The sequence below is a fragment of the Saccharomyces mikatae genome (genome assembly GCF_947241705.1).
Source record: "Saccharomyces mikatae IFO 1815 strain IFO1815 genome assembly, chromosome: 4".
Classification (NCBI taxonomy): domain Eukaryota; kingdom Fungi; phylum Ascomycota; class Saccharomycetes; order Saccharomycetales; family Saccharomycetaceae; genus Saccharomyces; species Saccharomyces mikatae.
Window position 1 is genome coordinate 668,695 of NC_079259.1, and position 14,022 is coordinate 682,716.

A 14,022-nucleotide genomic window follows, 5' to 3' on the forward strand; every position below is an offset into this window, starting at 1 on the left:
AGAAGTTTTAGACGCTCTAATATAGAGCATTTTTAAATACTTATACATTTATAATATTTCGAGTCTACTTACTTTTTTTTTTTTTTAGTTTATTCTCGAAATCTATCCATTTGCTGGGGATGCCTGACTTGTTGAGATAATCTATGATAAACTGACCATGTGGACCTTGAACCTGTACCTCAGCGCTTTTAAACGTTTGTGATTCACCTATCGTTGTTGACCCACTGCAAATCTTTCTTAAATCTGCAGCAAGCAATTCTGGATCAATATGAAATACTTCAAAATTGCTAACTTTAGTGATAACTTTTCTACCGATTTTCATTTCAGTTACAATTTTGATACGTGGAGGACAACCCTTCATTGGTACTCTAAATAAAAGTGTATCATCGTTTCTGAATATTTGGTAAAATTCGGTAAAATTATTGCTTAGCAAAGGCTGCAAAATTTCAGATCTAGCAATGATACGTGTAGTGTCCGGTGTTTTCTTCTTTTTATTGACCATATTGAATAATAAATCGTCCATAACAACTTTTCTTTTATCCTTCTTATCCGCTAGGTTCTTGACAGAAATATACTCAGAAACTGCGTTTCTGACATCTTGGGAGGTATAATATGTGTCGCAGCCTAATTTGGCCTCCCTCAAAAGATCTTTGGCAAGACTGAATGGTTTGTATAGTGTCAGAGAATGCATCATTCCAGATGTTCTATCCTTTGAAGTTGCATTCTCGCCACTTCCTTTTGAGGGACTACTACAACCAAGCTTGTATGGCACAAAGTTCTTTAACTCATCCTTGTCCGTATTTTTACCCACAATGGTTAAGTCATCTCCTTTCCCTTTCAATTTCAAGATGCCTTCTTTCTCAAAGTGTTTCAAAAATTTTGCGCTCTTTTTCCATGAAGATTTCTTTACATTGACTTCATTGTGATCAATAGGAGGCAAATTACGCATAATGTGGTTTGAGATAAATTTAGAGGCAGAAATGGGCAATATTAAACCTTTATCTTGAGTTAAGCTATAATATAATGCTCTTGTAATGAAATAATCTACATCTGACACTGTCAAGTGATCTAAAACTTCAGCAACTTCCTCTAAATCAGGAGCCGTTTTCTTAATACTTTCCTGTGACTTGTCAGCAGACTTCACTTGTTCTGGAGTCTCAGTTTGTTTGCTGTTGATGTTTTCATCCTCCGATTCAGTGTTGAGAACAACAGGAGGTTCTAACTTTACTTTGAAAGCTTTAAAGAGGCCATCATTAAAGTGATGTATGACTTTTACGGCAACGCCTGTTTCGCCGATTACTCTATCATATGACGGTAGGTCCAGTTCAACAACACCTATGGCTAAAACAACTTTTGGTGATTGCTTACCAGCCACACCACAGAGAGTACCTACATTGCAACGAGAATCAAAAGGCGGAATCGAACCGGAAATCATCAAGTTAGCACCGTTGAATAAATGCTCTTCTATAACGAATCCATGTGTTAAAACGATAGGCAATAGTGAAGGATTTTTCCAGCAAGAATATACAGTTGGATATAGTTGTTCACAATGTTTCTCCTTGAATAATATAGGTATATTGTTTTCATCTGTGTATACTGTTCCAACACTCTTCTGGCCACCGAAGTTCGTTTGCTTTATAATGGAGGTGGGGAAAGTATATTCCTCATTGTTCGTTTGTTTTATACAAGTTTGAAGTAACTTCTTTCTTTCGGAGTTTTTCAAATTACTCAAAGCTTTTATGTGCGGTTCCTTCTTAAACATACTTAAACTTATTTCGTCATTCAGGAGGTTAATGCATTAGTTTAATCTCTAATGTTTCTATTTCACGATTTTGTATGCTTGCATTTTTGTTTTCCGTAGCGCCCTAGTTTATCAAGCACTACAAAAATAAGTACAGAATGTGTTCAATACTACTTATCAAAACTTGGAACTTATGTATTTGTTAAAGACGTTTAAGCAATTATAAACGAAATGCCACCTCCCGGTAATGATTATTTTATTGACTATAATCCACGCTTCCCAATATTTGCTACAAGAACGGCAAAAGGCCTTGCTATTAATAGGGTCTCAGATCACGCTAGACTTGCAGCAATTCCCATAAGAAATATAAATTTAGTGGCAAATTACAATTGGGACACGGTCACTGGTAAGTTTTTGTCCATTTTCTTTAAGGATGGAACGATCAGAATCCATGACATTTTCAAAGATGGCCGACTGGTTTCATTTTTGAGAATACCGAGTACAAAGATATCCAAAGGTACATGGGACCGAATTCCTTTAGAATCCGAATCAGGTAATGGAAATTTGGCGTACAATATTATTGATTATTTACCAAAACTAATAAGATATGTGAAGGATTCCAAAAGAATTAACATTGTCCCTTATACTCCACCGAATAGCTTATGGAGAGGTCCAGACGAGGATGAACCGGAAAACAATGAAAAACTAGACATTCACATAATATTCAACGAAGGACACGATAAAATAACTGTTTTTTTTAATGGTGACTACGCTATATTTGTGCCAGTGGGCGCTGATGAGAACGAGAGGTTTGTAAAATCGATTGTCAAAATACAAGATGGCTTTTACCACTGCTTTTACGACGATGGAACTGTACGAACTTTAAATTTAGGACCATTATTACGGAGTGAACCATCGATGAACATACTAAAGTATATAATGGCAATAAAAGAGCTTATAGGTTACTTACTTAATCATATTGAGTTCATCAATCGGGAGCTTGTAACACCCTATTTGGAATTTGTCAATAGATTATGTGATGAAGCTTACGGATACGATAAGTTAATATCAGAGCTAGAATGTCTGTTTTTACTCGGGGAAGTTTCATGTGACTTAGAGGACTGGTTATGCAATTCTGTAGGTGAGAAAAACTTCAAGAGATGGAAGTGTTTAGGTTGTGAAGCTTATCAAAAAACTACTCAGATTCTGACTTTGATATTTGTGCCTGCCTGTGAAAGGATCATTATTTTTGTGGAGAAATTAAGGGGTATATTAGAAGCTTTCTCCATACAGAATAAGTTTAACGATTCGTCAGATTTGACAGCTGTTGATACTCTTTTAAAAAATTCGCAAGAATTGTTAACTATTACATTAAAATCAATAGTAGACTTGGGGAAGGATGAAACACTTTTTGAAACGTTCTTTATATGGCTTAACGATAGAATTCATGAAGTGCTGGACGAAGATTATAAACTCAAAGTTCAGTTTGAAGACGATCCTTACTTTGGGTATGATTTACTAACCTACTTTCACAACATATCTAACAGGGGTGCAGAAACTAGCCCGGTTCTCAATATGAAGCTCTATAGAGATCTAATCAATAGCATGTCTGACATGGAAAAAGAGATCGCAGAGAGTAATGTAAATTCTCATATCCAACAGCATATTCTGGTGGAATCGAGGACAGACGTCTATTCAAAAGAATATCCGTCTTCGCAAATATATGTATTTGATGCTGTAAAATTACCGAAGCACAATTACATACTTTACCTCATTCAGGTAACGGAACAAAAGCATACTCAAGAAGCTCCTTCGGAGGGAAGCATAGAGAAACTATATATAGGTACCCTGAAGGATGATAATTTGGATGTTATATCGAGAGAATCGTCGATAAAGATTCCAGAGCTTTTCGAGTTCTATAGTTTTAGCGGTGCAAGATTTGTGCTAAAAAAGGTCCCAAATTTAATTCGGGAAATTGAACTCTCAGACGGTAACTATGACTGTGAACATAATGTCGAATATAAGGAAGGTGATGACGAAAATGGGGAAGATGACGGCGCAATAACTATCCCCACCTACATCACGTACAATGAAAAAAGTGAAGATTTCATAGCATGCACTGCGAAGATATCCGTGGACGGAAGAAGTGCCTCCTTAGTGTTTCCGAAAGGAAAATGATTTTATGAAGCACTGAGTAGATGGTGAGCATTTCTCTTTCATACCATTGATATCATGGTCGTCAATAACAATAAAAATTTGAATGTAAACATATATAGCAAAGTATTATTTCTTCTTCTGTTAACATTCTTTTTATTTCTATCTGGCGCGTTTTGAAGAAGCTGGCACCCGTCTCTGGGTACTGAGAAAAAAATTGCAAGGACCCGCAATCTCAAAATGGAGTCAATTGTGTCAAGTTCTTTTTTTTTTTTGCATTGCTTTCACACCTTTTTCTGGTTATCTTGAGATAAGGCAGCTGGTGTACTACATTTAATAACAGAAGTATTAGTTTCCTCAGGTTTTGCTACTTTCGATTTCTTTTTTACTTTTTTCAAAGTAATTGACATAAATCAACCAGAGATGGGGAAGAAAGATAGACAGCGTAAGAAACTGCGTGAGTTTGCTAAATTAAAGAACAGGCAGCGAAATTTGAAAGAAAGTGTGCAAAATTTGAAAAAAGAAGTTCAACAAAAGGCTGTATGCTCAGAACATTTAGATCTAGTTCAACTAGAAAACGATAAAAGTGAAGAGATTAACGATGAAAGTGAAGAGATTAACGAAAATGTCCCATTATTATCCACTCACGGTGGACAGAAGGAGGAAAAAGTTTCAAAAGTCCCTGATGTTGATACCATCAATACGCATCCTCTTCATAGTTCGAAAAATGATGACTCGCATCAAACTGAGGCTGATTGTGCGGAAAGAAAATCTGGGAATAAGACGGATCATGACTATCCTAAGTCCCTTTCGCAAGATGAACCAGGCATAAAGTTACCTTTACAGAGCTCTATGACAGATTTTACTGATAGGTCGATTTCCCCATTGCAAAGCATCACCAGCAATAATACTCCGATGAGTGAGCATGAGCTGCCAGCGTCCTCTACAAACTCGCTTGAAAGAGGTGACAATATGCCTATTGTTCAGCCAAGTAGTCAGATTCCCACTGGACAAATCTTGTCCATGGCGGCATCACCACCTGAAGTTCCGGGGGGTAGAGCTCAAATGGACCCATATGGATATGGTTCTATATCACGGACAATCGAAGATGTGGAGAGTGGAGCAAATCCTACTTATGTCGCAAATTCATCTTCTGATGAGCTTGTACATGATCTGACAAGAAAACGGATATTTTCTTCCTGCATGTGTACTTATTTATTCTTTATTGCAATGGACAGTTCTATAATCCTAGTAATTGCTTCCAAAATTGCTTCTGAGTTTCATGAATTATGGAGATTATCTTTGGTCATCTCAGTGTACCTATTGGGTAATGCTATTGGGCAACTGATGTTTTTGAAACTATCTTTAGTATCTGGTGTAAAACTGTTGTTGTGTGTAGCTCAATTCAGTTTTATCCTTGGCAGTTATTTATCTTGGAGCTCTATTCATTTCTGGACGTTTATCCTTGCCCGTTCTGTTACAGGATTCGGAAGTGGTTCGCTCATAGCGCTCAAGAGTACTATAATGAATCGTTTTTCTCAAAAGAACGAGAATCAGTACCCTTTGAGTACTTCTATGACAGTATTTTCCCTAGGTGTAGCAGTTGGGCCATTTTTGGTAAGCTTCTTTGACTCGTCACATGGTAGTGGATGGAAAAACGCCTTCCTAATTCCTGTCCCCTTTTGCCTTGTGAATGCCTCAATTATGCTGGCAGATATATATTCTGTCAAAAATACTATACATCATGAAGGTCCAACAACTACATTACAGAAAAGATTTAAAAAAGTACTATGGAGTCCTGATTTATACGAAATTTTGACGCTTGCATTATTCCTACTTTGTTTCGTTCAAGCGACTTCGCTAGATTCAACAAGACTAGAGCATAGTACGATGATTCAAGAAATAATATTCTCTGTAATCATCATTTGTGGCGTTCTATTTTTCGTGATAGAAAAGAGTGATGTGCGTATGAACTCCGTTTTTTCCTTGTCACTACAAGGAGATAAGCATTTAATATGGACAATGATGGGAATATTTTTCTGCTTTGCAGCACTGATGTGCATCATTCCTTTCGGTACAACATATTTCATGATTGTTTTGAATTTAGACACCTTAGAAATTGCGGAAAGATTGCTCCCTTTCTTTTTTTCCATTGTAGTAGGATATTTTAGCGTTTGTTATTTTTGGAATTCAGAAAGGCAGAATTATCTGTTTAAATTTGTATTGAGCGGAGTCACTTTGTTACTATATGTGGCGCTCATGGGAATGAACTTAAGTCTATCAGTATGGAAGCAATACACATGTTTGTCTCTACCTTTACTGGGTTCTTCTATGATATTGACCTTGCTGTCAACACTTTATCATGAATACCACGTACAAAGAAAGTCACCGATTAGTGGTTCCATCGCTTATTGTTTTGCTGCTATGGGGGGAACAATCGGCGTTTCCTCGGCAGGTTATGTTTTTCATAAGACCTTAGTAAGAACTATGAATGAGGAAGTGATGAAGTTTAGCAAGCAAGGCTATTTAAAGAAGGACCTCTTTAAAATTATCAAACATGCCACGCAATCTTCAAATTGGGTACATAAATCGGCGCCTAAGTTTATATTTCGAACTTTGATTGAGTGCTACTTACAAGCATGTAGGAACGTATTTAAGCTCTCTGCCCTTTTTTTTACGATTACAGTCGTCACACTATTCTTCTTCAACAGAATTCATTGACATTTTTTGGATAGTCTATCCTTATCACAAAGTAGTAGATAAGATGTATACGTGAAATAAAAATAATACAGTTTTTCTTCTATTCTTCTTAAACCCGATAATAGTTTTGTCGCTCAGATAAAGATGCAGGAAACTTAAATCATCGCGGTGACCGCACAAAGGCGGGATCTGAAAAATGATCGTGTGACGCGGGGAAGAATAGCAGACTGAACAAGGGGATATCGCATCCGTGATATGAATGGGCAGAATAGCTTGATTCTTACTTGCTGAAAACGCAGCAAGCGGAAGCCCCTCTAACCGATATGCCTGGAGTAAATGTACCCCCAACTAATTACTACTTGATATAAAAGTCTGTTATTGTTCGTTCATACATTTTTCTTGAATAGAAGTATTTCCATCTCTGCTTTCGTTTTTCAATTCTTTTGGTTTTTACCATTTCATAATCACCATCATATCATTAATATTTACAAAATTCTTTTAACATTAGATACGCAACATGTTTTTCAGTGAAGTTTTGAGGTCTTCTGCTCGCGCTGCCCCTATCAAGAGATACACGGGTGGTAGAGTAGGTGAATCCTGGGTAATCACGGAAGGTAGAAGACTCATTCCAGAAGTATTTCAATGGAGTGCTACCTTAAGTATTTGTTTAGGTTGGCCTAGTGCTGTATACTTTTTTAGTAAGGCAAGAAAAGATTGAGGTTGGTGTAAAATATAACGTTTTGCCAAATGAGTTAAACGCTGTAAGCATAACAAATTTAGTTTGATACTAGATGTTATACTTTATTTATTTTATTCCCAGAAATTGCGACAACAAATAATTATGATACGGAAAATATACTGGTTTATATTTCTTTAATTTCAGATATGATTTTTACTATTTATCTTACACATACATACGGTTTTCCTCGATTAAGCAGAGCACTCATACCACAAGTGAAAAAACAGCATTCTGTAATTAACATATTTATGAAGTATTGGGACGGGCTTTTGGGCCCCAATTTTTCGTAGGGTTCTCTTGATATCTCACAATTTTTAGTTTTCTTAGTTTTTCAATACTACCGCTTTGTTCATTCGATGCGAATGACAATTTTGATTCGTATTCTGATTTGACATCATCATTCAACCATTTTGGCATGGTCGATAAGATTTTATAGCCAGTAGTATTCGGATTCATCTTACTTAAGTCCTTCTTCTCGTCATCACACTTTTCCATCACGTACCAAATTGCATCCCAAGGAGCGTTGGTCTTTAGTGACGATGGTTGAGCATGCGTTAATGAACATTCGTAGCCTAGGGAACCTAGCCCTGCAACTACCTTTTTCAAGGGAGGCACCTGCAATTTTATCACCGACGCGATATGATTGGGACTGAAATAAAACGGGGCATCTGATAATTCATTTTTAGCTAGGGATAGCATACCTTCAATCCTTTTACGTGTTCCATAGGTATCATCTTTGTCACGATGCTCTTCTTTATTGATTCTCAATACTTCCTCAATGAACTCTTTATTATGCAGAGGACCCGCATACATTGGACCAGCAAGATGATATGTTCCTTCGCAAAACTTACATTTGGTATCTACCGGTGGACCTTGCGCTACTGAGTATTTAGTGAATGTCTTGTTTTTCTTACCTTCACGTTGGGAAATCCTGCCTAGAGGTTGGTTGTGATATGATCCACAACGAGAACAATGATAAGTAGTCATAGTGTTAGACATGAGGTTCTTGACTTCAATTGGACTAGTTCTGACTTTAATGAAAACTCTGACGTAAAAGTCGATGCTCAATGACAAAAGTGGCTCCACAGTTTTCTTGTATTTTGCAGCAGTTTGCTTTAGTAAATTTAACACCAATCTTAGGGCACTTTCGTGAGTGGACTCGTGAGAAACCATATTGACACCACCATATAAGGCAAAACACTTTTCTGGGTATCCATTACCAGCCAAGACGGATAAATCGGTGCAAGTTACTAGCATTAACCCACCCTCTTCAATATTCTGTATGGCAGCATCCACAAAAGGGGTGACCGTACCATAAGGATCCAAGTCGATAACGTGAAATTTGTTATTTGTGGCTTTATTACGGTACATTAAGACGTTAGCATCATCGAGATTTGGTTTGACAATGTTTTCAACATTATTATACTCAACATTTCTTTTTATAGATTCGACAGCGTCTGGAAGCAAATCATTTGCGATAACTTCTCTGACATGAGGAATTTCATGAGCATATCTAATGGCTCTTAGCCCAGTGGCTGACAAAGCTTCCAAAATATTTATGTAAGGTTCCTTTTTGTTAAAGTTTTCAACTGTTTCCTTTGGTGATCCATTCTCGGTTTTTTGACGTTTGGAGGAATCATCGTTATTTTCCGCACATCTTTTCTTCTTACCTTTCTTACTTTTTCTCTTTTGTCCACAGTCCTCACCGTACAAGTTATCCCACGCCTTGATACATGTAACGCTTAAGTCCCTGTTGAACTGTTGGATGGGATTATAAAAAACTGTTTCCTTTCTAGGAAAAAGAATTTCTGCCTTGCCCTCTTTAACTATATTGAAATCATCAATGTTGATTCTTGGTGCACCATACGCGGTAAAATTCGCTTTAATTTTGGAGATAGCTGCTTTCAACATTCCGTATGAGACTGTCCGCTTTAAGCGTATTCTGAAGGAACTTCTCATGAACAAATTATTTATAGGAATATATTAACTAATGACTGCTGAAGATCTGTAACCTTGCGATGAGCATTGTAATGTCAACTTGGAAGAGAAAAAAAAACATATAACTATATCTCTTTACACGAACACTGTTTAAACTATGATAATAATAAATTCAGATTTGCTTCCTACTACTGTGGAAATGAGACAACAGCAGAAGAGCCTGTAATCGTAGAAAGCATTTGATTGGAACAGAAGTATTTCCCGTTCGGATTCTTCTAGAAGGAAGTGCGCGTTTGACCATCCACTACAATAGATCATATACTTATACACTATGCCACCAAAAGGCTGGAGAAAGGATGCGCAAGGGAATTACCCCACCACCTCTTACATTAAAGAACAAGAAAACATAACGATCCAGGATCTGTTATTTCCTAGAAGCGCTATCGTAAATTTGGCTCGTGAGGTGCCACAGCAAAGTGGGAAGAAACTACTGATAAATAAAGACGCGTCATTAGCGTTACAGCGTGGTGCTACCGTGTTTGTTAACCACTTGCTCTTGTTTGCGAGAGAAATCGCTAAAAGCCAAGATAAAAAAAGCTGCAGTGTAGATGATGTTTTGAATGCTTTGGACCATATAGGACAATCAGCATTGAAGACCGCAGTTAGAGATAAACTAGATGAATACCAAGCTGCCGTTGAACTAAGAAAAAAGGAAACATTAGATAGCGGTGAAGTAGATGCTGATGGTGATATTGACATCGGTGGAGGTACGGAGATCATGCCTGTGCAACAGATTAAAGAGCGTGATGAAATAGAAGAACAAGGTGAGATCTCAAAGGGTGTGGAAGAGACTTCTGAAAAGAAACAGAAAATGGACGACCAAGACGTGGACACTACAGTACGAAACTCTGAGCAGACGTCTGTGGAATCTATCCCCTAGTGCTTACCACGACTAGCACAATTATTTTGTGTAGCTTGCCCTTTATTTACACCACCATATATAACATAAGCTTCATGCATCATCGTTAATTGTAAGCCGGGGAACCCGCTGCGGTGTAAATTGCCGAAGGAAAGAAAGGGGACAGGAAGTGAATATTAATGAGACTTGAAGAAGAAACCATAGTATTAAGAAAGTAGAATAGCCAGATACTACACTAAAAGGATCTAGCCAGAACTACTCTTTGATTTCAAAAATTTGCAGAGGTACACTACACTATACGAAGGCTATACGGTAACCTAGATTAGTTAACGTAATCCAATTGCCTCCTTTACCCCCCCCCCCCCCCTACCCTATCTGCCTTTCATTTTCCAACTATTGATTAGTAAATTTGAATATTTTCGTTTTGCGTAGAGCAACTAAATATACTAGAGATTTTAAGCTATCACAATATTTTTCTTAAACTTTTTTTGTCAGGGACAGTTTATTACGATCTTTTTTTTTCTTCAAATTAATAATAACATTGATCATATCAAATTTGTAATTAGAAACAGTACAATATGGACGATTATCACGTGAATACGGCCTTCTCAATGGGCAAACGTAACCAACAGAATGATGACAATAGTGAAAGTAATAGTGTACACACACAACCAAGCACTATGGCACCTGCAACGCTGAGGATGATGGGGAAGAGTCCACAACAGCAGCAGCATATACCTTTAATGCCACCAGCAGATATCAAGAATTTAAACAATGGTAATTCTTATCAAGCAGAGCAAAAGGAGAGACAATCAGTACTTGAAAGTAGACCTAGAGAAAACTCATCAAAGTCAAATACCACTAGCCAAAGTCGAGTTCCTTCTTCTCAGGGTATGCCTAAGCAATTCCATAGAAAATCATTGGGAGATTGGGAGTTTGTCGAAACAGTGGGCGCAGGTTCTATGGGTAAGGTAAAACTGGCAAAGCATCGCTATACTAATGAGGTATGTGCGGTAAAAATTGTAAACCGAGCTACAAAGGCTTTTTTGCACAAGGAACAGATGTTGCCTCCACCGAAAAATGAACAAGATGTGCTGGAAAGACAGAAAAAATTGGAAAAGGAGATATCTAGGGATAAAAGAACTATTCGGGAAGCATCTTTGGGTCAAGTCTTGTATCATCCGCATATATGTAGGCTTTTTGAAATGTGCACTTTGTCGAACCATTTCTATATGTTGTTTGAATACGTTTCAGGTGGTCAACTGTTAGATTATATCATCCAACATGGATCGATACGAGAACACCAAGCAAGAAAGTTTGCTAGAGGCATTGCAAGTGCCTTAATGTATTTACATGCTAATAATATCGTTCACAGGGATCTGAAAATAGAAAACATCATGATTTCAGATTCTAGCGAAATCAAAATAATTGATTTTGGGTTGTCCAATCTTTATGATTCTAGAAAGCAACTGCACACTTTCTGTGGGTCTTTATACTTTGCTGCGCCTGAATTATTGAAAGCTCATCCTTATACAGGACCTGAAGTAGATGTCTGGTCATTTGGTGTAGTTTTATTTGTTTTGGTATGCGGGAAAGTTCCATTTGATGACGAAAATTCGAGCGTTTTGCATGAAAAGATTAAGCAAGGTAAGGTTGAATATCCTCAACATTTATCTATCGAGGTAATATCACTGCTATCTAAAATGTTGGTGGTAGATCCAAAAAGAAGAGCGACACTCAAACAAGTTGTAGAGCACCATTGGATGGTGAGAGGCTTTAATGCTCCCCCTCCTTCTTACTTGCCGAAAAGAGTTCCACTGACTATCGAGACGCTTAATACGAATGTCTTGAAAGAGATGTACCGTTTGGAATTCATTGATGATGTGGAAGAAACAAGAAGTGTTTTGGTCAGTATAATCTCAGATCCTACTTACGTTCTTCTTTCTAGACAATACTGGACTTTAGTAGCAAAGGCCAGGGCAGAATCCAGTGACAATGAAAGTGTTCCTAATATAACGGAAAGTTTTGAAGATCCAACAAGGGCGTACCATCCAATGATTTCCATATACTATTTGACCTCTGAAATGCTCAACAGAAAGCACGCAAAAGCCCAGAATCAACAACAGCGACAGAGTTATGAGAATACAGAAAAGTTTTCTCAGATACCGGAAAATTCAAAACAAAACGATATCAAGGTTAATAAAACTGTTATAAAATCAGAGCCAGAAGCTACGCACCCAACACCACCTAGGAAAGATACAGCTACACCTTTGACTCCAAAAAATGTTAATAATGCAGAACCTGTCTTACATGTGATGATTCCACCAAAATTAGCAATGCCAGAACAAGCTCATACGTCACCGACGAGTAGGAAAAGTTCTGATAATCAACACCATGAAGTGGAATATGCCCTATCACCAACTCCTCAGGGAAATGATTATCAGCAATTCAGAGTACCTTCGAATACAAGTGAATCTTCAGAAAAAGCGAAATTTGGGAATATATTTAGAAAGTTATCTCAACGCCGTAAAAAGACTATTGAACAACCATCCGTCAATAGTAATAATAGTTTCAATAAGCCCGTACAAAAGACACATTCACGTGCTGTTTCGGATTTTGTTCCAGGTTTTTCTAAGCCAAATTACGATTCAAATTATATTTCTATCACTGAGCCTGTTAAGAGTAATGATAGCAAAAGTAGCAATAAGGGAGATTTCCCGGCACTACCTGTCAATGCAGAAAATATGCTAGAGAAGCAAAGAGAAAAGCAAATGGAGGAAGACGTTATGAAATTGCGTGATATTAACAAACAGGATAATGAAGTTGAGAAAGGAAGTGAACGGGAGAATTATGCTGTGCAAAAATTTGAAGGAAGCGACGATGACGAGAATCACCCTTTACCACCACTCAACGTTGCAAAAGGTCGAAAACTACACCCAAGTGCAAGGGCTAAATCTGTTGGTCACGCTCGCCGTGAATCGCTAAAATACATGAGGCCCCCAGTGCCTACCTCTGCCTATCCTCAGCAGGAGCTCATAGATACTGGATTCTTGGAGTCTAGCGACGACAATAAGTCTGATAGTTTAGGAAATATTACTTCGCATACAAATGATAGCACCAGTGTACATTCCATGAACGTGCACATAACTTCTCCTTCAATAGAAAAGGAACTGACGGATGAACAGATTTTACAAGAGGCTTCGAAAGCTCCTGCAGGTTCAATGCCGTCGATTGATTTTCCTCGTTCCTTATTTTTGAAAGGTTTCTTTTCTGTCCAAACAACCTCATCGAAGCCTTTACCAATTGTCAGATACAAAATCATGTTTGTACTGAAAAAAATGCATATAGATTTCAAGGAAGTTAAGGGTGGGTTCATTTGTATACAAAGGTTTTTCTCTAGTAATGCGGAAGCAAAGAGAGAAGAGACTCCAAGGTCCATCATGCCGGTTTCATATCATGGCTCTGTCAGGCGTCAAGGATCTAATAAATATTCACCCTCCTCTCCTTTAACGACTAATTCTACTCACCAAAGGAAGTCATCTATTACTGAGACCTATACAGACGATAAGCACTCCGGAACTTCATTGGAGAATATTCGCCAACAAAGTGATGAAAGCGAAAGCATGGCGACAAGAGAGAAAGAACCCATCAAATTTGAAATCCATATTGTCAAGGTACGTATTGTTGGTTTAGCCGGTGTGCATTTTAAGAAAATTTCTGGGAACACTTGGATGTATAAAGAACTGGCTTCTAGTATATTAAAAGAACTAAACTTATAGGCGATATATTTTTTGAGAACTACGGCTTACATTTTCTGATATTCTTGAAAAA

The 14,022-nt window shown here is 37.6% G+C and overlaps 7 protein-coding genes across 7 annotated transcripts; 5 read left to right on the forward strand and 2 right to left on the reverse strand.

The window, feature by feature from the left end:
• Positions 1-64: 64 nt before the first annotated feature.
• On the reverse strand, positions 65-1,762 carry TMA64 (Tma64p; the record flags this gene model as incomplete). Its single annotated transcript, XM_056226882.1, has 1 exon — positions 65-1,762. One exon carries the CDS (start codon positions 1,760-1,762, stop codon positions 65-67), a length of 1,698 nt encoding a protein of 565 aa, XP_056081113.1.
• A 210-nt stretch (positions 1,763-1,972) lies between these two features.
• Positions 1,973-3,919, forward strand: APC4 (anaphase promoting complex subunit 4; the record flags this gene model as incomplete). The annotated part of the gene is made up of 1 exon (XM_056226883.1): positions 1,973-3,919. One exon carries the CDS (start codon positions 1,973-1,975, stop codon positions 3,917-3,919), a length of 1,947 nt encoding a protein of 648 aa, XP_056081114.1.
• Positions 3,920-4,318: 399 nt separating this feature from the next.
• VBA4 (Vba4p) lies at positions 4,319-6,616 on the forward strand (the record flags this gene model as incomplete). The annotated part of the gene is made up of 1 exon (XM_056226884.1): positions 4,319-6,616. The coding sequence occupies one exon, from the start codon at positions 4,319-4,321 to the stop codon at positions 6,614-6,616; it is 2,298 nt and encodes a 765-aa protein (XP_056081115.1).
• Positions 6,617-7,112: 496 nt separating this feature from the next.
• On the forward strand, positions 7,113-7,313 carry COX26 (Cox26p; the record flags this gene model as incomplete). Its single annotated transcript, XM_056226885.1, has 1 exon — positions 7,113-7,313. The coding sequence occupies one exon, from the start codon at positions 7,113-7,115 to the stop codon at positions 7,311-7,313; it is 201 nt and encodes a 66-aa protein (XP_056081116.1).
• A 267-nt stretch (positions 7,314-7,580) lies between these two features.
• On the reverse strand, positions 7,581-9,245 carry TRM1 (tRNA (guanine26-N2)-dimethyltransferase; the record flags this gene model as incomplete). The annotated part of the gene is made up of 1 exon (XM_056226886.1): positions 7,581-9,245. The coding sequence occupies one exon, from the start codon at positions 9,243-9,245 to the stop codon at positions 7,581-7,583; it is 1,665 nt and encodes a 554-aa protein (XP_056081117.1).
• Positions 9,246-9,603: 358 nt separating this feature from the next.
• Positions 9,604-10,212, forward strand: DPB4 (DNA polymerase epsilon noncatalytic subunit; the record flags this gene model as incomplete). The annotated part of the gene is made up of 1 exon (XM_056226887.1): positions 9,604-10,212. The coding sequence occupies one exon, from the start codon at positions 9,604-9,606 to the stop codon at positions 10,210-10,212; it is 609 nt and encodes a 202-aa protein (XP_056081118.1).
• A 557-nt stretch (positions 10,213-10,769) lies between these two features.
• On the forward strand, positions 10,770-13,970 carry KIN1 (serine/threonine protein kinase KIN1; the record flags this gene model as incomplete). The annotated part of the gene is made up of 1 exon (XM_056226888.1): positions 10,770-13,970. One exon carries the CDS (start codon positions 10,770-10,772, stop codon positions 13,968-13,970), a length of 3,201 nt encoding a protein of 1,066 aa, XP_056081119.1.
• Between the last annotated feature and the right edge of the window lie 52 nt (positions 13,971-14,022).